Consider the following 25,687-nt stretch of genomic DNA (forward strand, 5'->3'; position numbering starts at 1 on the left):
ATGATTAGAAATCCAGATTTGAGCTCCTTTGTTTGTTGTGCTGTATGCTCAAAAATAATACCACCACCACCTACACCTGCTACTTTTGAACGGATTCGGGAGTATAAGCCTTACAAAACACGGTATTACACTCATCGGGATATATTAGGTAAGTTGATTTCCTGAATGCTTCATTTGTAATTCTCCAATTGGGGATATCCAAAACGCTTATATATGCCTTTATTTTTGACATTCACATCTTCTTGCAATGGCCTTTCCTGGTTGATCAGAGATGGATACATGTACTTATTCATGAATATGTACAAATACTCCAGATCAAATAATTACTCTTCTCAAAGTATTAAAGATTTGCTCACACTGGAGCAAAAAAAAGAAAGCTATGTATGAGCATGTTTGAAAATAGTTGTAAGTAAGGCTTAAAAGGATTGAGAAGAACCATGCTTGACAAAGATTTTTTAAAAACTCTTTAGTAAGGCAAAGTTACAATACAAAACTGAAGTCTGCTTTTACATTTCCTGTTTCAGGATCTGGGCCTTAGTTAGTCACTCTACAAGGGTTCAGTGCAAAGTCCACAGGAGTTTCTCCCTTGACATCAATGGACTTTAGATCAAGCCCTAAACAGATGAGAGAGAAATAGAAATCATGCTAGAGACTACTGTGTAATCACTGTGGCCACAACTACACTTCTACCCCGATATAACACGACCCAATATAACACGAATTCGGCTAGAACATGGTAAAGCAGCGCTCTGGGGGCCGGGGCTGTGTGCTCCAGCGGATCAGCGCATCAGTGTGTCTGGCTCCAACACGCTGCTCTAAGCGGCGTGTTAAGGGTGCCGGGCCGGGACCGAGGGGTTGGATAAGGGGCAGAGGGTCTCAGGGGGTGGTCAGTGGCAGGGCCTTCCCCCACCCCCTCCGGGTCTGGGAGGCAGGAGCTGTGGGGGGGCACTTTTGCGGGCTCCGCAGGCCCAGAGTGGCCTGGGTGATTAGCGGGGGGCCGGGAGAAGCCCTCTCCACTTCCCTTGCCCCGGCCCCAGCCATGTCGCTCAAGGAAGGGGGCTTGGGGGAAGGGATCCCGGCATTTACCGGCAGCAGTGGAAGTGGAGCAGCCCAGCCCCAGCCTGCTCCACTCCACCAGCTCCCAGCTGTGACCCTCCGCTTCCCGCTGCCAGTGGGTGTGGGACCTTTCCCCAACCCTCCACCCCCAGCGACACAGCTGGGGCCGGGGCAAGGAAAGCGGGTAGAGGTGTATGTTATAACTTTGCTGGGTATAACTCTTCAAAAAACAGTTAAACGCTTTACTACCAGAACTGTGTACAGGGCCTAAACAAGCCCCTGAAACAACAGTTCCTGACAGGACTCTGGCATACTTATACAGTAAAAGCTGTGTTATCCAGCACTTTACCAACCAGAAAGCTCTAGAAACTAGCATTTCTGATATCTTCCAATACAAGTCTTCAATCTAGTAACCGGGACCAATGCAGAAGCTAAGTAGAATCGATGCCAAAGTTATTCTGGACCCGAGTATTTCCGGGAGCAGTCGGACTATGCTCGAGTTAGCCGAGAAGAGCCAAATGCTGTTCTTTCTGTTTGTATCCGCCATTGTGATCTGTTGGTTTATTACTCTGTGTATAGTTCTGTGTTTATCATAAAATATCAACACCACCCTACCATTATGGCATCCAAAATACCAATGAAAAGCAAAGGAGAGACGCACAAGAGAGTTGTGTTGACATTAAAACAGAAAATAGATATTTGTACATGTTTTGAAAAGGGCAAGAAAGGAATGTTTTGATGCAAGAGTACAATGTTGGCTTGTCCATGATATACAACATCAAGGTTCAGAAAGGACAATTGCTCAAATTTTTGCTAGTTGTAAGTCAAATAAAGCTGTTGAACATCGCTATACTCTGCATACACCTAAATTAGACCAGATAGACAGTGTTTTATACGAATGGTTTTCATTGAAACAATGGGAGTGTGCCCCTATCTCTGGCCCAATGCTCGTTGAAAAGGCAAAAGATTTTTATAAGCAAATGGAATTGACTGAGCCATGTGCATTTTCTGAACGATGGCTTTTGTGTTTCAAACTTCGTCACAGTATTAGAAAGCTAGATGTATCTGGTGAACAAAAATTGGCTGACCATGAAGTGCAGAAAAATATTGTGAATTTTTTAGAAATTTAGAAATTTTAGAAATTTAATCGCTGAACATGATCTATCCCCTGAACAAATGTATAATGCTGATGAAACTGGCCTATTTCGGTGATGTTTGCCAAATTCTACCCTAGCAGGTGCAAGCAAATTTAACGCTGCTGGTTTTAAGCACAGTAAAGACAGACTAATTGTTCTTACGTGTGCTAATGCCGCAGGCTCGCATAGAATAAAACTTTTGGTGACTGGAAAATATAATCATCCTAGAGCTTTCAAAGGTATTGCACATTTACCTATTGTTTACAAAGCACAAGGTAATTCATGGATGGACAAAGAATTTTTTTATGATTGGTTTCATCATGTTTTTGTACCTGCAGTGAAAGAATATTTTAGAAAAATAAGCTTACCCGAAGATAGCAAAGTTATTCTATTGCTAGGCAATTGTAGAGCTCACCCTCAAGAAACAGAGTTAGTGTCTGGTAGTATTTTTACCATCTTCCTGCCTGCCAACGTTACTTCATTGATTCAACCTATGGACCAGGGCCAAATGAAATGTTATTACAGAACAGATTTCCTAAGAAAGCTGATCAATCATGAAGGCACTATCCAGGACTTTCAATCTCGTTATAACATAAAAGATGCAATTTTTAATATTGCTTGTGCCTGAAATTCTGTTAAAGTGAAACATTAAAGAGCTTAGATAAAATTGTAGCCTAATGTTATGTTTGCAGACGTCTCTTCTGATGAAGATGAATTTAAAGGCTTTAAAGTAAGAGTTAGAAAAAATACATTAGCACAAATTCTTGAAATGGTGACGGATAGTCCTTCTTCACACCCAATCAACAAACTTCATGAAAGTGAGATAGGAGAGTGGGTTGAAACTGACAAGGAGGTTGAAGTGACACATACTGTTACTGATACAGAAATAACAGAGAATGTTTTGAATCCTGAAAAGTCAAAGGACACTGATAAAGACAGTGAAGAAGATTTTAGTGAAGAGGACAAAACAACTTGGGGAAAGGCTTCTTCAGCTTTTGTTACAATAATTAAATTTGCAGAAAGGCAGCCATGTTATACTGCCCGGGAGGTTATGCAATCACACATTCTGCACTCTACTTTTATGCAAAAGAGGCAGAAGAAAATTAAGCAAGCTGATGTCAGGGATTTATTAAAAAAAAGCAGCTTCAAGGGTGTGTCATAGGGTCCGTACAGATTCAGCCCAATCTCCTACATCTTCTACATCTACAATGATAATTGATGTTGATAAGGATGACCCTGAGGCACTGCAACATCCTGAAGTGCCTTCTGAATCATCAAAGAAAAATTAAATTATGTTCAGTATAGTTTTAGTGTTAAGTGTATTTTTAGTGATCTGGGTGTATGCCATGCACTGCCCACAGTGATATGCAGTGTCATAAGATAACCTACTGTATAGAAAACTTTCCCTGTATATACTTAAGTGCTTCAAGAAACCAAACACTCCGCAGTGCAGCACTACTATTAGATTGGTGAGTACCTGTTTACTATTTTATACTTTATTCATTTTATTGTATTATAATTCTTTGAAAATTGGTAGTCCATTGGTAAGTATAACTCTTAGTTAACCAGAATTTTTGACTAACCAGCACCCCCCCATTTTCCCAACATGCCGGATAACAAAGCTTTTACTGTATAAACTATCTCTAAGGTCATAAGTGGATTTTCTATTGCAGTGCAATTATAGTTTAAAAATTGAAAGAAAATGTATGGTAGTATTAGTATGTTAATAGCAAGAGTCCGAGGAAAATCAATAAAGTAAGAATTTCTATACCTAACTATTGCAGGGATCTTTGATCAGTGATATTAGTATTGTGAGTCACACTGCCTATGTTCGATAATGTGGGTTACTAAACAGGCTTAAGTCATTATTCAATAGCTCTTAGAGCTTGGGATAGTTGCTTTTCAAAATACATTTGAAGTATCAACAGTGTGCTCAGGACTGTAGAAGACCTAGAAATCAAGGTCTTTGACCTGAGGAGCTTATAGTTGACATAGACAATATAAAACACACTGGGAGCCTCTTAAAAATGTCCTGTTTTAGAGTATTTTCCCCTTTTACTTTGTAAAATATTGTATGGGTGGACACCACGATCAGCTTCAACAATGAACCCTACAGACAATTATATACAAGGAACTCACAAATCACCACACTTACCTTCATAGATCCAGTAACCAACCCAAACACCGAAAAAATCTGCTATCTACAGCAAGGCACTCAGATACCACAGAATATAGTCCAAGGAGAAAGTCCAAGTTATACATCTTAACACACTCAAAACTGCCTTCACCAGACAAGGACACACCACCAGAGAAGATCATGTCATGGAATAGGCCACCAAAATACCCAAAGCGAACCTGTTTCAATATAGAAATGAAACCCCCTCTGGCTGCCCTAAAACACCCCTAGTTGTCACCTACCACCTCACACTGGAACCCATATGGAGTACCATCAAATAACTACAACCCATACTCTATGGGGACCCCGTCCTGAAATAAATCATTCCAGAACTTGCCTCTTCTGGCCTTCAAAAAACTCTCCAACCTGTCCACGCTCACCATCAGAAGCAAGCTCCCCACAGACCAGCACACACCAACTCAAAGTGGCATCAGACCCTACCAGAACAACAGATGCAAAACTTGCAGACATAATTCCACTGCTGTAATGATCACAACGCACCATTCAAGATCCATGGGTCCTACACATGCCTATGACAACATGTGCTGTACCTCATCCAGCAGAGTAAATCTCCCAATAACAGCTATATGGGTGAAACCAGAAAATCACTACTCTCTCAAATGAAGTCACACAGAAAAATGATAAAAGCCAAAAACACCATATTACCTGTGGGTGAACACTTTTCACAAAGCCATCATTCTATATCTGACCTCTCATCGTCATCCTCAAAGGAAACATGCACAATACTTTCAAAAGATGAGCCTGGGAGTTTAAATTAATAACTTTGCTAGATACTAACAATCATGGACTGAACAGAGACATTGGATTTTTTGGCTTATTACAACAATCTGTAACCCACTAACAACTCCCCTCCCAACTGCCTCCGCCCACTTCCTTCCCCAGCCCCTCCCCCAGCCGATGGCTGACGGTATGTTAACGGGCCACTTTACCTTGAATAGTCCGTTGAAATATGTGTTAACTACTTACGCTAAACCATCTGTTCCACCTTGTGTTTAGCTGTGACGGTATGTTTCACAGACCTGAAGAAGAGTGTGTAAGCTTGAAAGCTTGTCTCTCTCACCAAGAGAAGCTGATCCAATAAAAGATATTACCTCACCCACCTTGTCTCTCGCTGAAGGCACATCTACACTGGCAAAGTTACACCACTGGCAGTTACAGTAGGGTGACCACATGTCCCGATTTTATAGGGACAGTCCCGATTTTTGGGGCTTTTTCTTATATAGGCTCCTGTTACCCCCCACCCCCTGTCCCAATTTTTCACACTTGCTGTCTGGTCACCCTTAGTTACAGCACTGCTCAGAGAGTACAGAAGGAAAACCGCTGTTGTGTGTTCACACTGACAGCTGCCTGCGCAATAGCATGTTCACACTTGCGGCACTTGCAGCGCTATTTGGGGCGGTGCTCTCTGGGCAGCTGTCCCACAGAGCATCTCTTTCGCCGCTAAGACTTGTGGGAAGGTGGAGGGGGTTGTGGGGCATCCTGGGTCCAGTCCCTGTGCCCCGTGATGCATTGGTTCGCATCCCAGCAAACCCTGTGCTTCCGTCCACATTTGGCGCCATCTTTCAATGGTTTGTGTAGTGCGCACCCTGCCTCTTTCAGGCTGCAGGAATGGATCCTGAACTGCTGACCAGTCTGCTGCTCGCTCTGACCAACACGTCACGAGTGGCCGTGGAGTTATTCCTTAAACTACAAAGGCAAGAGGAGTGCAACATTGATCTTGCCACGTGTAGTAGCTATGACACGTGATTGCTTGTGGCTTTCACGGAGGTACTGACCACAGTAGAACGCAGCTTTTGGACTCAGGAAATAAGCACTGAGTGGTGGGATCACATCGTGATGCACGTCTGGGATAACGAGCAGTGGCTGCAGAACTTTCGCATGCGGAAAGCTACATTCATGGGACTCTGTGATGAGCTCATCCCAGCCCTGTGGCACTAGGACATAAGAATGAGAGCTGCCCTGTTGTTGGAGAAGTGCGTGGCAATTGCACTGTGGAAGCGGGCTACTCCAGACTGCTATCGATCAGTCGCTAACCAGTTTGGAGAGGGAAAGTCAACCGTTGGACTCATGTTGACGGAAGTGTGCAGGGCCATTAATTACATTCTGCTCTGAAAGACTGTGACTCTGGGCAACATGTGTGACAATGTGGATGGCTTTGCACAAATGGGCTTTCCCACTGCAGAGGGGCGCTAGATGGCACACACATTCCAATTCTGGCACCAGACCACCTAGCCACCAAGTACATTCATCACAAGGGGTATTTCTCAATGGTTCTCCTGGCGCTTGTGGATCACCGTGGACGTTTCACGGACATTAATGCAGGCTGGTCCGGAAAGGTGCCAGATGCAAATATCTTTCGGAACACTGGCCTGTTCAAGAAGCTGCAAGCAGGAACTTTCTTCCAGAAAATCCCAGTAGGGGAAGTCAAAATCCCCATTGTGATCCTTGGAGACCCTGCCTACCCCTTAATGCCATGGCTTATGAAGCCGTACGTGGGGCAACTTGACAGCAGCCAGAAGCAGTTCAACAACAAGCTGAGCAAGTGCAGAATGACTGTGGAGTGTGCATTTGGCCATTTAAAAGCCCGCTGGCGATGCCTGTATGGGAAGCTGGTCATGGCTGATGACAATATTCCTATGCTTATAGCCACGTTCTGTATGCTCCATAATATTTGTGAAGGGAAGGGTGAAAGCTTCACTCAGGGCTGGACCGCAGAGGCTCAATGTCTGGAGGCTGAGTTTGAACAGCCAGAGACAAGGGCTATCAGAGGGGCACAGTGTGGGGCCATAAGGATCAGGGATGCCATGAGGCAGCAATTTGAGGCTGAAAGCCACTAATATTGGTTGCTATGCTTGGGATTGCAGTGCTTGTAATGCTAGGAGGTGATTGGTGCACATGATGCAAGAAGAGGCTTTAACAAAATTGTATGTGTTTTGCAGTGCTCTTTTTGCTTTCACTTAATAAAATAAAGATTGCTTCCAAACAAACACAATTATTTTATTAAAAGACAACAACCAGAGAAGGGAGTCAAATGAAAAAATTTATCAGCAGGGAGGGGATGGGGGAAGGGAAGGCATCAAAAGGAGGAGGGGTCCTGAGATGGCTACAGATTTTTGTATGTCCAGGGATCATACCCAACCTTCTCCTTTAGAGAACAATACAGCGGGTGCTGTACTTCAGCAGGGCCAAACTGCAGATGGATAGGTGTTGAGTGCAGTAGGTATTGGGAGTCCACACTGCTGGACTGTGAGGAGGGAGGAGTGGAATGCTGTGGGTAGAAAGTGGAATCAGGAGGTTGATAATAGAGTGTTGGTAGTGTGAGGGGGGTGCATGGGAAAGAGTTTTGTGACAACGGCTGCAGGGGAGGGCGGGAGCGGAGCTGCTTGGTCTGAAGAGCTAGTATCGCCTGGAGCGTGTCCACTTGGTGCTCCAGAATGTTTAAGAGCCACTCCATGGTTTCTTTCTGGTGTCCCACATTCTCCTTTTGGTCCCTCTTCTTGCTGTCCCACCACTCCTTCAATTCCTGTTTCTCAGAGGCAGAGTGCATCATAACCTCACGGAGAAAGTCCTCCTTATTTCTTCGTGGCGCTTTCTAATTCTGCACAGCCGTTCTGCTGCTGCTAAGGGAGGCTGGCCTCCCAAGGTCATCTCTGTGAAGTTTAAATGCAACATTTTACAGAAGCAGTATTGTGTTTGCAACACAGACAACACTGATTCAGTGCTTTAAAACACAGCCAGTACTCTCACACCTGTCACTAACTGACTCCAGGCAAGCACACAAGAGCCACAAGACCCCTAAAATGGTGAGTCGCCGCAGCGGCAGGGTGAATCACTCTTCCCAGACCCTGCTGTATACTGGGCACAGTGGCGTGGGACAGTTACTGTTAATGGGGCAAGAAACGAAGCAGCTCTGCCTAGGAACCTGCGGCAGCGGATTGCCCAGTATCTCCACAAGAGTTTCCTGGAGATCTTTGAGGGAGATTCCCGTGAAGTGAGGGAGTCAATCAACAACCTGTTCTGCCGCTCAGACTAGGCATGCGGTTGGAGACAAGCCTGATTTCTGCAACCCTCCTGCCCCCAACAAATTGCTTCAGCAATTCCCAAAATCAGATCCATTCACCAGGGGCCTCCTCTCCTGTTTGCGCTTTGCCAAGTTCCGACTGCTGTGACTGGCTAGGCTCCTCCGGGGTAGAAAAGAGCACCTGACTGCATGCATCTCAGGTGTCTGAGCCATCCTCTGCCTCTGGGTCCCCCTCCCACTCTTCATCCAAGATTTCCTCCTCCTGGCTTGGTCCACTTGCGACTGGCACATGAGCCAACGAAGTATCCACAGGGGCCTTTGCAGTGGAAGTGGGGTCGCCACCGAGTATCACATCCAGCTCTTTGTAGAACCAGCAGCTTGTGGGCGCAGCACCGGAGCAGCAGTTTGCCTCCCCCGCCTAGTGGTAGGCGTTCCGCAGCTCCTTCACTTTGACCCTACACTGCAGAGTGTCCCGGTCATGGCCCCTTTCTATCCTGCATCATGAAATCTGTCCTTAGGTATCATAATTCCTACAGCTGCAGTGCAGCTGGGACTGCACAGCTTCCTTGCCCCAAATGCCGATGAGGTCCAGCAGCTCGGCATTGCTCCAAGCGGCTGATTATCTGGTGCGTGGAGCAGGCCTGGCCACCTGGAAAGATGTGCTGAGACCACTGCACACATCACTGAGCAAACAGTAGGGGGACTTTCTAATTTGCAAAGGAATGTATGGGGTGGGGATGACGGTTGGTCACCTGAGGGCAGGGCAGTAGAGTTCAAACCGATGACCAGAGAGGTGAGAACAGGCATTGTGGGACACCTCCCAGAGGTGAATCACAGTGCTGTAACCGCCACGGTGTCCATAGCCATGGCACAGGAAGCTCCATGCCTCTCGTCAGGGTGGTTTTTTTAGAGCACTACAACTGCACAGTTTCTGCGCACTAAGTGGCTTGGCAGTGTGTACACCTCGGGAGTTACAGCGCAGAAAGCTGCTTTACTGTGCAGAAACTTGCCAGTGTAGACGGGGCCTAAGATAGTTACTTGTCATTCACTCATGTTCTTTGTATATACTGCCTTCATAGATTCACACTCATATTTATGTGAAGCTTATTAACAGAATTATTGCAGCTAGCCTAGCGCAATTATATGCCTAATGTATGTGCCAGTCATGGAAATGTGCCTTCTTGTAGCAAGTTTCAGTACACTATACTATTCTTTGTAGCCTAGTACATCAGCCATATAGCCCCTTTTGCGCTTTTCCCCACATAGGCCAGAAAAAGATGAGATAATTTTCAAAACTCAGTATTCTCAGTATAAAAAATGATATCTTGTGTGAAATTCCATTCATGGAGAATAGTCACACCTAAGTAGTCAAAAACTACAAATTACATAATATAGTATGATTTCTTATTAACTATATGTTACTAAATTATGTACTCACATACTACTTCTTTTAAGATATCAACAGTCCCAGGTTTGATGATAGGCAGGAAAAAAAAAACTAAGGTCTGATCTACATTTAAAATTTAGGTCAACATAGCTGTACTGCTCAGGAATGTGAAAAATCAACCCCCATCCCCCACCCGAGCACCGTAGCTATGCCAACCTAATCCCCGGTGGAGACGCAGCTAGGTCAATGGAAGAATGCTTTTGTCGATCTATCCACCGTTGCTTGGTGAGGTGGCATTTCTACAATGACAGAATCACTGGCCCCTCGCTGTAGGCTGTGTCTACACTGTGGGGTTACGCTGGCATAGCTACAGCACCATAGCTATGTCCCTATAATCCCCATAGTGTAGATGTGGCCTGAGTGGATTTGGCCTATATATGTCCTTCTGGTAGAATGGTTGTTACCCTTGGTGCACATATTGATACACATGGTTCTAAAACTCGCATGGCTATAGTGAACTTGATGCTGTTGAAAGATACTGAGCTAGACAACCCTGGAGTCTGGCAACCTCTATTATCCACAAAATGGATACAGTATTAGTAGTGACAGTGTCAACTCTCCAGACTGCCCCATCAATGTGCCTTAATTCTCTTTTGGAGGGATTAATTTCTGGATTGAGATGGCAGTTGAGTCCAAATGCCTACTCAGCACTTATTTCTACTGTGTGGGCTGACAATGGAGAGAATTAGCGCAAGCCGTTGTGGTAGACTGGGTGAGGTCAACATTTGTTGGCTAGGAAATAGACTAAGACCACCAAATTTATTTCATATAGGTCACCAAATAGCCATCAATCAGTGGGAATTGTGGGTCCACAGCACCTCATAAGATCAAGTTCCTAGACTGTATGCTCCTTGAGCAGAGTCCTTGTTTTTAAAGCAGTGCATACACTTAAGACACTGTATTAATATTTACATTATAAATACTGTCTGCAGCGAGGATTCACATTGTGTATCTTTTTAATTTTTTTTAACTATCAAATCAAGCAAACGGGCAGGAGACAGTTTACAGTTTCTTTATACTTGTAACATGTTGCACATGATCCATTTCTGTTGAATATATATAGATCTTGGGGCAGATCTTCAACAAGAACAATGTGAAAAAAAGGAATTAGAAGTAAAAGAACGGATTGAAAAAATTAAAGCCGAACTATGGTCTCAGGTAAATTAAGTTATATTACTATCATTGAAATTAACCTTTATAATTCCTTTAAACTCTTTGGAATCTGTGTTGTAGCATGCAAATTGTGGATAAATTCCTTTGAGCTCATGGGTGGCAGGTATAAGAGGCTTGGAGAAGGTAAGCCTCCCAAAATAGGGCAAGAAATGCCCGATGAGGCGCAGCTCCCTTAGGAGGCATGCCAGCCCGCCGCCTTTGGAGCGCTGCCGCTGGAAGCTCCCAAGAAGTGGAGAGCCACCAGTGCCCAGACCATGGCCCCGCCTGTGCTCTGCCCTGAGGCCGTGCCCCCACTTGGCCTCTTTCCCCATAGCCCCGCCCTTGCGCCATCTCCTCCCGCCTCCGCTCCACCTCTTCCCCTGAGGCCCCACCCTCTGCTTGCTCCTCTACACCCCCTCACACCCCATCGCTCGCCCTTAAGGCAGGAGGGGGCATAAAAAAAAGAGCAAGCAGTGGGCAGAGGGAGCATCGGGAGCAGAGAGAAACGAGCGATGGGCAGGTGTGGGGACTCGGGAGAGGGAGCAGAGAGGAGCAAGCAGCAGGCAGGGGACCTCAAGGGACGGGGTGCAGAGGAATAAGTGGCGGGCAGGCAGGGGGTTTCAGGGGAGGGGGCAGAGGGTAGTGGGCAGGGGGGGCCTTAGGGGAAGAGGTGGAACAGAGGTGGGAAGAGGCAGAGTGGGGGCAGAACCTCAGGGGAAGAAGCCAAGCAAGAGCGGGGCCTCAGGGCAGAGCAGAGGTGGCATGTAGGCCATAGGTGCTGGAACTCAGGGTGTGGGGGGTGCTGCCGCACTCCCTGGCTTGAAATGGTTTCCATTATATGACGGGTTTGCAGTTTGGTTCAATGGCTCTCAGCACCCCCACTATACAAATTGTTCCAGCACCCCTGGTGCAGGAGCAGCTTTGTGGGGAGGAGACTGAGCAGGGGCGGGACCTCGAGGCAGAGAAGGTGGTGGGGCCACAATCCGAGCACCAGTGGCCCCCTCCTACTTCTCGGAGCTTCTGGCGCTCACTCCCAGCCACGCCCAGTCAGCTGCCATCTATGTTTAAACTGATAGTTAATATCAGTTCTTCATATCCTTCATCTGCCAGTTCATTTTCTACTTTAAATCTAGAAATACTGGAAAGAACACACAGTCTACAGGTTAAATTTTTTAATACAACATTTATTTTTAACCAATTATCAATTCTTGTTTATGTGACAGACAATAACTCTACAGTTGTTCCTGCATAAGTACCAAATCCAGTACACAATGAATAGCAGAACTCCCACTGACTGCAATGTGACCAAAAGCAGGTTCTGTATGCACAAATTTGCACACAAATATGATCCTCTAGCTATCAAGCTCAACTAGCTTGGGCATTTGACCATCCAAAAATAACCAGTCAACTTTTGTCAAATAATGTCAAAAATGGTAAAATATTTTAAAGCATTAATTTAATACAGCAGTAACAAAAAAAAGTAAGCCTTTATGGTCTCCAATAAGCTTAGCCTTAGACATTTATGCCTACTTACAAAAAAACCAAATTACTTAACTGAGTTATTTTAATTCAGAAAAAATGCAAAACACAATGAAGTTCAGCGATGTTAGGTTAGCACTTAAATGTGAATGGTATTCAAGACTGAACAGTTACAAAAGAAAATAAAAATGAAATTAAACAAATAAAACAAACACAAAGCAACCATACAAGAAAAAAGTCATTTTTAAAAGCACTTATGCTAAGGAAGCAGCAGGCCAATTCTTCAGGCAACTTAATGGCTGTCCATCTTTTCTCTTTGTGTCAGCAGAGGAGGTGTAAACCCTCCTCTTCCACCCCTACTCCCTTCTGAGTTAATTTCCATATGTTTGTCTAGTCAGTTTAGATTGCAAGCTCTTTGGCGCAGGGACTGTGTCTTTTAACTTGTTTAACGTGCTTTGTAAGCCACCATGTACATTGATGGCCTGGTATACAACTAAAGCTATGCATACAAACAATATTTGTTCTAGAAGATACCAGCCAATCAAGATGCTCATCTTTCAATTAGTTCATCGTTTCCCCAACAGGTGGCATTAGCATGTAGTAAAATGAGTGATTAAGACCTTTAAAAAGAAAAGGAGGACTTGTGGCAGCTTAGAGACTAACAAATTTATTTGAGCATTTTTGCAAATTTGCAAAACAGACTCCAAGAGAGACTGCTGAATTGGAATTAATTTGCAAACTGGATACAATTAACTTAGGCTTGAATAAAGAGTGGGAGTGGTTGGGTCATTACACAAAGTAAAACTATTTCCCCATGTTTATCCCCACCCCCACCCCCCACGCTGTTCCTCAGACGTTCTTGTCAACTGCTGGAAATGGCCCACCTTGATTATCATTACAAAAGGTCCGTCCCCCGTTCCCCCCCCATCCCCGCTCTCCTGCTGGTAATAGCTCACCTTAAGTGATCACTCTCGTTACAGTGTGTATTGTAACACCCACTGTTTCATGTTCTCTGTGTATATAAAATCTCCCCACTGTATTTTCCACTGAATGCATCCGATGAAGTGAGCTGTAGCTCACAAAAGCTTATGCTCAAATAAATCTGTTAGTCTCTAAGGTGCCACAAGTCCTCCTTTTCTTTTTGCGGATACAGACTAACACGGCTGCTACTCTAAGACCTTTAAGTAAATTTGCTAACAGATGGCATCATGATGCAATCAAAAAGGTCAGCCTCCGCCTATATCAGGGCATTCTTGCTGGAATATTTGATCATTGTCAGTCAATAAGCAGTGAACTGACCAGTCAACTGACATTATTTTATCAGTCTATTGTCTTGCCAAATCTACTCTCAGCAAGGCACATTTTTAACATTATCAAGAATTTAAACAAATTTTACATCACAATTTTTTCTCTGAAACACACTGTGATCACTACTAAAATATCAACATTTGCCAATCCTTTTCCACACAGTACTATGTGAGATCCAGAGTTGCCCACTATGCTTATAATAGGTAACAAAGCTGTGGTATCTCAATGCCATTGTGTGGTACCGTGTTAGCAAATGCTTACTTTTTAATATTGATCACTGTACCGGCAATTTTCCAAAGATCAATGTAACAATTTTGTCAAATAGCCCAAAACAACACATGTTATCATTTCTATATAGATTTATCTGGCTCTAAGTTTTTAATGAAAAACAATCAAGCTTTTGATTCCAATAATCTCTGATCCAAGTCAGAATACCATGTTCACAGATCTTTAGCTAACTGCATTTGGGCTATGATTTTTATTTTTATTTGAAGGCTAAAGAGGAAAAAGAAGATGCAGTGGAACAAGCCCTTGATCAGGCAACTGCTGAACACAACAGTTTCTTAGAAGACCTAAAAAAAAAGCATGAAAAGGAACTAAAGGTTTGGAGTCATTTGCTTCCATTTCTAATAGACCAAATATTTTCCTGTAGAAATGTCCAACTATGGAATTGAATCACCTTATCAACAAAATACATTGTCATACTATATGTTTAAAGATGTTCTGTTTGTGCTTGTCCACTGCTATCATTTTGTATCAGCTGGGAACTGAGTCCTGTTGTCTGATAGGGTAGCTTGCCTTGAGGATCATTGTGTTTTTCCTTATGCCAGATTATTTGGTTCTGTCTGGTCAGATACTTGGGCTAGCTAGTTCTTTCTGATTGGTTTTTAGCATTCTATACTTTAATTTTTGTTATATGAAACTTAGTTGTTTTGTGACAGATGCCCTGTAAGATCCCAATTCAGCAAACTGCTTGAGCACATGCTTAACTTTAAGCACCTGCTTACGTCGATTTCTATTCAGCACAGCAGTTAAAGATGGGATTAACTTTCAGCACATTCTTAAATTCCACTGATACCACAGCTAAGCAGATGTTTAAATGGTTTGCTGAACTGCAGCCTAAATGGCCTAAATTTCTAAAATAAAAATAATTAGACGTATACTACTGTATGTGTGTATATATATATATACCCCCCTCTAAACTGAGCATGCAAATTATAATGTTTTATTGTATATAGACTCAACAATGTGCTTAATTTGCATGCTGGGATATCTGATAAAAGATACAAACACAAATATAAATACAAAGGAATACAACTACAAACAGCAATTAAGCTTCTACAGCATTCTATTCTATTCTATAGGTTTTTATATCACTGAAGTATCTGAGGGCTTTCCAATAGTGCATTAAGCAATGGACCATCATCTGTGTCACATTCATTCTCACATTCTCTCCCCAGTGGGAAAAATGTGTGCAGTGGAGTGTTTTGTTGTGTGTTTATGTTAGAGAAGGCAAGGTCAAAAGAATGTGTCTTGCACTGAGTGGAACGTGGTGAGGTCTGTGATGGTCTTTCGTTCCTGTTGGAGTTCACTCCAGTCTTGCCCCCAAGAAAGCTCTGTCTCCAGATCTTATAGCCTCCACTATAGGTTGCAGACTCTCAGAATTCCTGATGTATCACAATTCACTCACTAGCTGTGACTAAGTGGGATTGTTCTTAATGTTTTCTCTGAATATTGTGGGGGTGCCTCAGTTTCCCCTATGCAGTTCTTAAGTATACAGGTGGTGGGATAAGGGTGTATGATCGTTGCAGAGCCCTAGAGGGCAGGTGTGTGCAGGAGTCTGGACACAAAGAATGGCCAACACCCTGTTTCCTGGCAACTGGTGGCCTGACCCTTCCCCCCTGCAAGGTGAGAGCTAAAGGGTTGGAGAACAAAGGAATCAGGTGATCTCCTGACCCGGGAAAGGGACAAAGCCCAGAGGAGGAGGGGCTGGAGAGAGTTTCAGTTTCGGGCTGGGTGGTCAAACCCAGGGAACCCCAAGGCTGGGGTCTAAGCTCCCTGCCCCCCAGAAGGACTTGACTGAGGGGTCCTGGTTGTACCCATAAGCTCTGTTTTAGACTATGTTGCTATTGTCCAATAAACCTTCCATTTCACTGGCTGGCTGAGAGTCACGGTGAATCCTAGGAAGAGGGGTGCAGGGCCCGGACTCCCCCACACTTCGTGACACTAGCCACAAGTTTTATTAAGGATTTTTTGTGGGTATATAAGGACATTAATATGTGCTGTTTGCACCAACAAAATGGATACAAATACAAAAATAACAAACCCTGGACACAAGACATGCCACTCAGCATATAAACCACAAGAAAGGAGATAAACTACAACAAAGGGAAGATATATTCAATGTGGTTATAAAGTATTTTAAGTTTGGTAATTTGTTTGCTCTTTTTGTGGTTAACCTAACAGTGGTTTAACAATAACCTCTGGGTCTTGAACCAGATGGCCAGTAAATTGGAGAGGAGAGTATATGACCGGGGATTCATTTAAGCCCTGTTTAAGCAAACTGACTGACGGCAATGGCTGACAGCAGCAGGTCCCACTGAATGGGTGCTGAAAATACTTTAACAGTTAGTGTAGTGTCTCTGAGACAGACCACATTCGATTCCATCCCCTGCCCATCCAAGCTGCTTAGTACTGCCATGCCTTTACTTACCAGAATTATCAATCTCTGGCTTTGTGAGGGAAGGGTGTTGAATATTCTGAAGCATACAGTGCTCTGCCCCCTTGTCCACCTCTCCAAAAAACCCTGTCATTAAGCAAGACCCTGCCCTGGCCCTTGTGAGGAGGGGGAGTAGTCTTGATCTGCAGTGGGAGTTTAGGAGGCACTGGAGGACATTCTTGTGTCTTAGGCAGAAAAGCAGAAAAGGTATGGAGTAATGGCATTGGAAAAGATAGAGACGGACCAAAGATAGAAAACCCTAATATGCTGGAGAGTGGAGGCATGGAACAAGGTCTGGGTTTTAGTGGGAAGTTAAGAAGAACCAAAGTTTTTTGCTTTGTGTTGTTGAGAGAGAGGCCTACAGGAGGATCTAGATGTATAATGGGGGCTCTTAGGAGCTGGAATAGGGTTGAGTGCTATTGCAAGTGAGAGGGAGGTCTGAATTAGGGGCTTGGGGAATATGGAGGAGGGTCCATTACTACATTCTTTTGAGGACAAAGACATGAAATGAGTGTTTGGGGAGCTATGGGAGGAGTTTAGTGCAAGATCTGTGTTTGCATATGTGGCAATACATATGGAAGGGAAAATGTGTGTGGTGAGGTACTGATTGTCTTTCATTGGATAAACCTGAATTCCAGCATCAGCTAATAAACATAAAAGCATTATAGCTATTTAACTACTGTTAGCATAAGCACAAATTTGACTTTACAATAAGTCTGAAACTCTCCTACCTTTTGTTATGATTTCTATGATGAACTTTGTTCCTATACTCTGAGCCCAATCATCCCTCGGAGATCTGTGCACAGAGAATGCAAAAAATGCAGCTGTACCACTGTCACCCTTTGAACATGGGGAGGAGATGGATATGAATCAATCAGAGACATCTCATTTTCCCCCTCCTCCCCTTTCATTGAATCTTAAGAAGACCTCTCCGCAGGGTTGAGGGTCCATGTCTATGAAGGGGATGGTCCAACTCATTATACTACATTCTATACATATAGTAGTATGTTGTAGTAAAATGGCACCTCTCACTGGGAGACACCAACACCATTCACAATCAGAGAGATACTGAAATATTTACAATTTTCTAAAACTAGCTCTGACATTTTCTTTTTAATATATAGATTCTTACCTGTAATTATTTAAGTAATTACAAGTAAGAGGCAAGAACACCCAAACTTTGACCAACAAAAGGCTACACTGGCAACAAGGGCCAGGCCTGATTTCATTCATGTTGTAGTAGCCAGGCAAGGTACTAACAAACTTCAACAGGACTTTATTTTTTAAAGTGGAAACCTCTTTTCCAAGCCGCTGCTGCACCCTCAGTAGCTTTCCCTCAGCCTCTTCAACTCCTCCCCCGTCTTTCCTGTTTCCTGTCCTTTCAGACTCCCAACAGCCAGTGCTCCCAATTCTAATAATTACAAACAACATCTAAACACCACATTCCCTTCTCTCTTAAGAAACTCTCCCAATTACAAGAAACATTGTTGTTCTAACCACAGGAACAAATAGGAAACAAGGCACTATACTGTTGACAGAAATATTACACTAAAAACACTATAGATACTACATAACATAGTCTCTAGTCCAGACAGGTGGTCGTCTGGGTCTGACAGGCCGTCTCTCAAGCCCCGGTTCCAGTGCAATGTCTTGTTGTGTTGATACTAGTGAAGTCATCCAATGCAGACTGGGTATTGGCATAATCTCCTCTTGGTGCATAGGCAGGGGCAAGATAAGAAGCATTCCATACCCGCCCATCAGAAAGTCGATAGGTGTAAGGTCCCTTCTTCTCTATGATTTTAAGAGGAACTGTGAATTTATGGTCCCCTTTGCGTAAAAGTCCAGGTTTTCGTATTCTAACGAAGGAACCACATTGAAACTTTGGTTCCTTAGCACTCCGCCGCTTGTCTGTGAAAGCCTTATACTTTGCTTGGCTCTGTTCAACTGTTTTTCTCACATCATCCTCGGCTGGGGGCCTCAGGTCGAGCCTTTAACAATCCAGCAATGTTCAGTTTAGCATTCATCTGTTTCCCATGCAGTAACTCCGCGGGTGATCTTTGCATTGTGGCATGTCGTGTAGCCCGGTATGCTTGCAAGAAATCAGTAGTGAAGGTTATCCACAATCGCCCCTTCCAGTTTAGCCATTTGCAAACTCTCTTTCAAACTTCTGTTAAACAGTTCGATTTCCCCATTGGCTTGAGGGTAGTATAGGGATGACCTTCTGTGTAAAATGTTCCTCTCTGCTAGAAAAATTTCAAACTCCAGGGAAGTAAACTGACTACCATTATCTGAAACCAGTTCTTTGGGGTTTCCTTCCCTGCTAAAAACTGAAGAGAGGAACTTAATTACTATAGCAGAGGAGATTTGCGATGTAAACGCTACCTCAGGCCATTTACTGAAATAGTCTATTAAGGTGATGGCATAATGACAGTCAATTGGAGCAGTATCAAAGGGTCCTACAATGTCAATCACCACTTTTTCCCATGCAGATTCAGGAAGAGGAACAGGCTGTAATGGAGGGGCACATGTCACTGCTGTCTTATCATGCATTTGGCAAGTGACACAGGATTTTATGAGTGCTTCAGTTTAAGAGTCCATCCCTGGCCACCAATACAGATCCCGTAGTCATTGTTTGGTTCTGACAATTCCTTGATGAGTATCGTGTGCTAGGTATATGAGTTTTGATTGTAATTCTTCTGGCACAAGTAGCCGGTGTGTACCTCATAGCACCCAGCCGTCGAGCAAAGAAAGTTCATCCCGAACTCTAAAATAAGGCAGCAAAACTGGGTCAAGGTTTTTAGGGTTACTGGGCCATCTCTTTGTCAGAAATTCCCATAGTTTTTGTTGAATTGGACATGCTAAACAAGCAGCTTGAAATTGTTCTCTCGTAACCGCAGTAAGAGTGCTTGTGATAAGCGCAACTACTACATCCTCATCCTCCAGTGGACCATCTGGTGAAGGCAAAGGCAGGCGAGAAAGGCAATCAGCTATCACATTTTGGTTTCCAGGCTTATATTCCAGTTCATAATTGAAAGAGAGTAGTCTTGCAGACCATCTAGCAATACGATATCCTGCTCTTCCCAGTCCTTTTGTGGTGAGCAACGTCGTCAAAGGGCTGTGGTCTGTGTGCAACTTGAACGTGTGGCCCCACAGGTAAGTTCTGCATTTTTCAGTAGCCCAGACACAAGCAAGTGCTTCTTTTTCGACTGTAGAATATTTTCTCTCAGCATTACTTAGTGTCCTTGAAGCAAATGCAACAGTCCTCTCTGTGTTGTCCTCATGAAGTTGTGTGAGGACAGCCCCAAGTCCATAATCAGAAGCATCAGTAGTTACAATTGTGGGCAATGTAGGACTGAATAGTGCAAGTACTGGACTATGTACAATCAAGTCTTTCACCATTTCGAAACTAGCTTGTGCATCCATTGTCCACACTAAGGTTGAACTTCCCCATAGTAATTCTTGTAACAGTTCAATGACAGAAGCATAATTGGGAATGAATTTTGCATACCAGGCGGTAGGAACCAAGCAGGAACGTAAGGTTTGCAAATCTGTTGGAGGAGAAGCATTTAAAATTGCCACGATATGAGCCGAATCAGGTTTTAGTCCAGCCTGTGAAATTGTATGTCCCAGAAAGGAGAGTTCAGTTTGTCTAAATTTGCAATTGGACCTATTGAGCTTGAGGCCTGTTTTGCTGATGCAGTTTAATACAGACTGCAGGTTATTGTCATGCTCCTCCGAAGTATTTCCAAACATGATAATATCGTCCAAATAGCACTGAACTCCATGTTGATTCTTCAAAATCAATGACATCATTTTTTGGAAGGCACTTGGGGCTGATGCGAGACCCTATGGAAAAAATTTAAAATGGAATAGTCCCTCATGTGTAATAAATGCTGTGAGGTCTCTGCTATCTTCATACAACATAACCTGGTGGTATGTGCTCTGCAAATCAAGAGTAGAAAACATCTTTGCTCCACGGAGTTCTGCAAATACTTCTTCTATGTGACGAAGAGGATGGCTGTCAATCACAATAGCTTTATTTGGCTCCCTTAAGTCCACACAAAGGCGAGTGCCTCCACCCTTCTTCTGCATCACTACTATACGTGAAACCCATTCCGAGAAGTTAAGCTCCTCAATAATGTCCTATTGAACAAGTTTTCTAAAGTTCCTCTGAAACAGCTTCCCTGACTGAAAATGGTAAGCGCCGTAATTTCTGTCGTACAGGCATCACATTATTCCGCATTTTAGCTTTATGCAGAAACCCATAAGCACAGCCGAGTTTCTCCTCAACCTGGTGTTGGGTCCCAGCTGAAACTGGTGTGTGTACCGCAAGAGTGCTTTGCTGAGGAAGATCAATTCGTCCATTAACTACCCTGAGATTTAAAGCAGCCAATAAATCTCTGCCAAGGATAGGAGTGCCTTTGTGGACAATGTAGAACTCTGCAGTTACACAGCAATCACCAAAAGTAAATATTGCTGGCAGGCAGCCATGTACTGGAATATGGTTTTTCAAATAGCACACCAAGTGAAGCTTGGGTTCAGTAAGAGGCACATCTTTAAAGTAATGCAAATAGATGGAATCAGGTAGATTAGATACTGCTGAGCCAGTGTCCAACATTAGCTGAATAGAGTGTGATTTGCCTGAGGGTATGGTGGAAACGTTTACCGTGTACTTTATTTGTTCTGGAATATGTGTAGTAGTGATTTCGTCCATGCTCAGCACAGTAACATCTGGTATTGTAACTGCATGCACCTGTTGATTGAACTGGCTGCTGCGACATACTTTAGCAAAATGCCCAATCTTTTTCCAATGATTGCACTGAGCTACTTTTGCCGGACATCCTGTGTAGCTTGCAAGGTGTTGTGGGGATCCACAGTGAAAGCATGCTTTTACTGTATTTTGAATTTGCTGATTTGGTGGTTTTTCATTAGTTTTCCTCTTGTAATTGTTTGTCTGCGACGATAGTGAACTTTTCTGCAAAGGAGTCACAGCCTGGACTGTGCCTCCTGTATCCATGCTCATTATTTTGGGTTCAGCTGTAGCTGACTCAATCTGGGTAGCAATGGTTATTGAATCATAGAATCATAGAATATCAGGGTTGGAAGGGACCTCAGGAGGTCATCTAGTCCAACCCCCTGCTCAAAGCAGGACCAATCCCCAATTGTTGCTTTTTCTCGTGTAAGTTGTGGTTCTAGAAGTAAACGTTCTCTTACACGAAGCATGGTTGTTTTCTCAATGAGCTGGTCTCTAATCATCTCATCTGCCATATTCCCAAAGTCACAAGTTACAATCAGACTCCTCAGGGAAGCAATATACTGCATTATAGTCTCCCCTGGTTTCTGCTCACACTGGCGAAATCTGTAGCGATTAGGTACTACATTCACTTTTGGTACAAAAACATTCTTTAATGCAGTGAGTGCAGTCTCATATTTATCATCTGCAAGGGGAAAAGTGTAAACTATACGCTGCCCTTCTGCTCTAAGGCAGTGGATTAGCAGAGCACGCTTTCTTACTTCAGAAATCTCTGTAGCACTGATTGGAAACAGATAAGTCTCAAACTTATGGATCCAGGCAGTAAAAGCAATTGGAGGCTCACCTGGACTTTGCAGAAAGGGTGCAGGTGGGTTCAGAGGCAGAAGATCCATCCTCGTCGCCAGAATGTTGTAGTAGCCAGGCCAAGGTACTAACAAACTTCAACAGGACTTTATTTTTTAAAGTGGAAACCTCTTTTCCAAGCTGCTGCTGCACCCTCAGTAGCTCTCCCTCAGCCTCTTCAGCTCTTCCCCAGGACCTGCTCTAGGCACCAGCAAAGCAAGCACGTGCTTGGGGCGGCACATTTCCAGGAGTGGCGTTCCAGCCATCCTTTTTTTTCGGGGCAGTTGCGCTCTCAGAGCTGCACCACTTAGACAGGGAGAGGGTGCCGCGCCCCCGGCCACAGCGGAAGGGGAAGCCCTGGCCCCGGGATGCTGAGCTGCCAGGGCCCAGCCGCCACCTGGGGAGGAGAGGGCGCGTCCTGTCAGGGAGCCGGGGCTGCGCTGCCTCATCTGCACACTGGTTGCTGCGCTGCCTTGTGCCACCCCTTATATCGGGGCTTCTCTGCGCGGCCGGGCGGGGGAGGGGGGAAAGCCCCTGCAGGCGCTGGGAGAAGGTGACATCACTGCCTCCACTTCCAGCGCCGCCTGCGAGCCCCAGGCCCACCTGAGCTTGGGGCGGCAAATTTTTTGCTTGGGGCGGCAAAAAACCTAGAGCCGGCCCTGCTCCTCCCCCTCCTTCCCGTTTCCTGTCCTTTCACACTCCCAGCAGCCAGTGCTCCCAATTCCAATAATTACAAACAACATCTAAACACCACAATTCATCACAGATTTTAGCTGTCCTTATCTTCATTATGAAGATTTGGCTAGTAGACCTGCAGTTTACACCTTTGTACTAAACTAAGGGTGACCACAGGCTGATTTTGACCTCTGACCAAACTGTGACCAGTGACCACCCCTAATCGAGGGCATAACAAGTCACTGTAATTTTCCTTTAATGATCTATTGAAATGCTGTTCTTCCTCTGACCTTGTTTTTTTCTTTAAAAACGGGGATTGAACAATAAATTTTTATTCACTATTTTAAATCTACTTTAACTGTTTCTTAAGGAAGCGGTGATAAAAAAGGAGAGAGAGATGCAGCGGCACCTGGAAGATGAGCTGAAGAGGGAATCTGAAGCTGCAGAGCAGCGCATGGCTCACAAACTTCAGCGCATCCTGATGGAGTGTGCTTTGGAAAAGATGCACGCTGTAGCTGATGCCAGAAAACAGGAGAGGCAGACAGCATCCCAAGCAATGGCCACGCAGAAAAAGTATTCTTGCCATTTTCTAAAGTTTAACCGTTCATCCATTTTTATAATAAGCAAAAATACATATACCAACAGTAAGCAAAGTATCCTAAGGGCTTTCTACGGCACCCATCTTCATCTTCTAAGCACTGATATCCTAACTAGAATTCTACCTATGGAATTCATACAAAGTATATTGAAACATGTAACTAAAGAAACAAGACTTGACAACATCAACCTTGCTCATTCCCAGACTTTCAAGAAACAGATCAATATCTTTTAAAAATATTTCATACTGGAAATTCAAAAGGTGACTTTACTCTGAAAAGTGACTGAAATTAGCATTGTGGGCTTTCAGGCTTATTGTATCTCACAATTTCACATCACATTTACTTAGGTTAGAAGCAACATTTTTTTTTTTTTACTAATTGCCGGCACCACAAACTTAACCTGAGATCTGAAAGTCAAGCTTTGTTCTTTATGTGTCATCACCAGAAATAAAGATTTAGCAGGTCAAATTTAGCAGGTCTTCATTTGAAAGCAATGGGATTTTACAGGTTAAACTGAGGGCAACAGCTGGCCCTACAACTGGAATTTAGTTAATTATGTTAACAGTGTTGATACTTAATAATATCCTGCTCCCTCTTCCATAAGATTAGAAAGTAGTAAGATTTACTTTTGTTACTAATGTCAGAAGTAATTCTAAAAACTCAGAGAGAGCAGATTTTTTGGTAAGAATGTTCCCTTTTTAAAAGGTTTCAGAGTAGCAGCCGTGTTACTCTGTATTTGCAAAAAGAAAAGGAGTACTTGTGGCACCTTAGAGACTAACCAATTTGTTTGAGCATAAGCTTTTGTGAGCGCTCGCGAAAGCTTATGCTCAAACAAACTGGTTAGTCTCTAAGGTGCCACAAGTACTCCTTTCCCTTTTTAAAAGCCATTTTTCAGAATAGATCCATACTATAGTTGACATATTAGGTAATATTTTCATTCTCACAATGAAAACAGGGCCCAGTCCTGCAGTCCTTATTTTCCACAGATAGACTACTACATCATCTTAGCTGGTATCTTCTGATTCTCCTGTCAGCTGAGTTCCTATGGGACCTGGTGAAAATTAAAACTCCTCCGCAAAGTGGAACAGCTAGGAGAATTTCCCCTTTGGCACAATGAACTTGACTGGCGCTGAGCTCACCAGGGGGATACCCTTTGTAGTTTGTACTGAGCCAGCTTTGCTGAATTGCATCCACTGTGTTTGGGCAATGTTATACATTTTATACATTTTCTTGCCTTATTTCTTGCCTTATTGTACTGAACACAGATGTGTCTGATAAAACTTAAACAAAAATTAGGACATTTCCAGGCTACAAATCAATGTTTAGCCCCAATTCAGGAAAACATTCCTATTTGGGACAGCACTATAAAAAATTATTTGAAGTTAAAATGCAGAATACAAAATTGATTCTTCATGTTCTCCCCCCCCTCCACACACACACCTTATTTGTTTAATTTTACATTTATTTTGAGTATTATAACACTTTTCACCTTGACACATGCACCATCAAAATAATACCATCTGGTATACATATTGGAACTGATCTTCCATTGGTGTAAATCAGTATAGCTCCATTTAAGCATGCTGATTTACAGTATCAGAGGATCTGACCAGAGGATCTGGTCTTTCTGTTATCCTGTTTTAGTCCTGTCATCATTTTATTTCATGTTATAACTTCACTTATAATTTTAACAAAATCAGAAACTTTATAACTGTATAGTGAATAAACTTTAAGGAATCTTTAATAATCATTCATAATGTATTAAACCTATCCTAAAGTTACTTTACAAATCAATTAACTTTTTAACAGAAAGCACACAGAGCAACTCCTGGAAGCTGGGGTATTGGCTAACAAAATACATCAGAAGAACCTGGATCAATTAAAAAAAGAAAAACATTATGAAATGAGTGTTGCCTTGGACATCACTCAAAAAGAGAAACAAGAGGAGGCTGAAAAACAGCTCAAAGAAGCAGAGATAACACATCAGGCCATATATGGAGAAATGACGACCAGCCTGAGAGAGACGGAAGCTCAAGTACAGACTCTTACCCAACAGCTAGAAAGCATGACAGCTTGGAAAGACAACCTGGAAGCTGAAATAGAAGAAACAAGACAATCTTTTCAAAACTACATTGATATTACGTTTCCTAAGCTGACCCCAGGACAAGCAGATTTTATCCTGCCATTCAGAAAGAGGTTTGAACACAGGGATATAAAAAATGAAGCAACAGATAATGACAAGGAACATAAAGACAGGATCGATGTGAGATTTACTGCTAGTGCAGATCAGCACTTCCAATAG

General features: G+C 43.5%; 1 protein-coding gene across 1 annotated transcript; it reads left to right on the forward strand.

Annotated features, from left to right (window-relative positions):
• On the forward strand, nt 1-25,687 carry C3H6orf163 (chromosome 3 C6orf163 homolog). The gene is made up of 5 exons (XM_077812131.1): nt 1-148; nt 10,921-11,015; nt 14,291-14,398; nt 23,157-23,359; nt 25,195-25,687. Exons 1-5 carry the CDS (start codon nt 1-3, stop codon nt 25,685-25,687), a joined length of 1,047 nt encoding a protein of 348 aa, XP_077668257.1.

Source organism: Eretmochelys imbricata, chromosome 3, assembly GCF_965152235.1.
Source record: "Eretmochelys imbricata isolate rEreImb1 chromosome 3, rEreImb1.hap1, whole genome shotgun sequence".
Lineage (NCBI taxonomy): Eukaryota > Metazoa > Chordata > Testudines > Cheloniidae > Eretmochelys > Eretmochelys imbricata.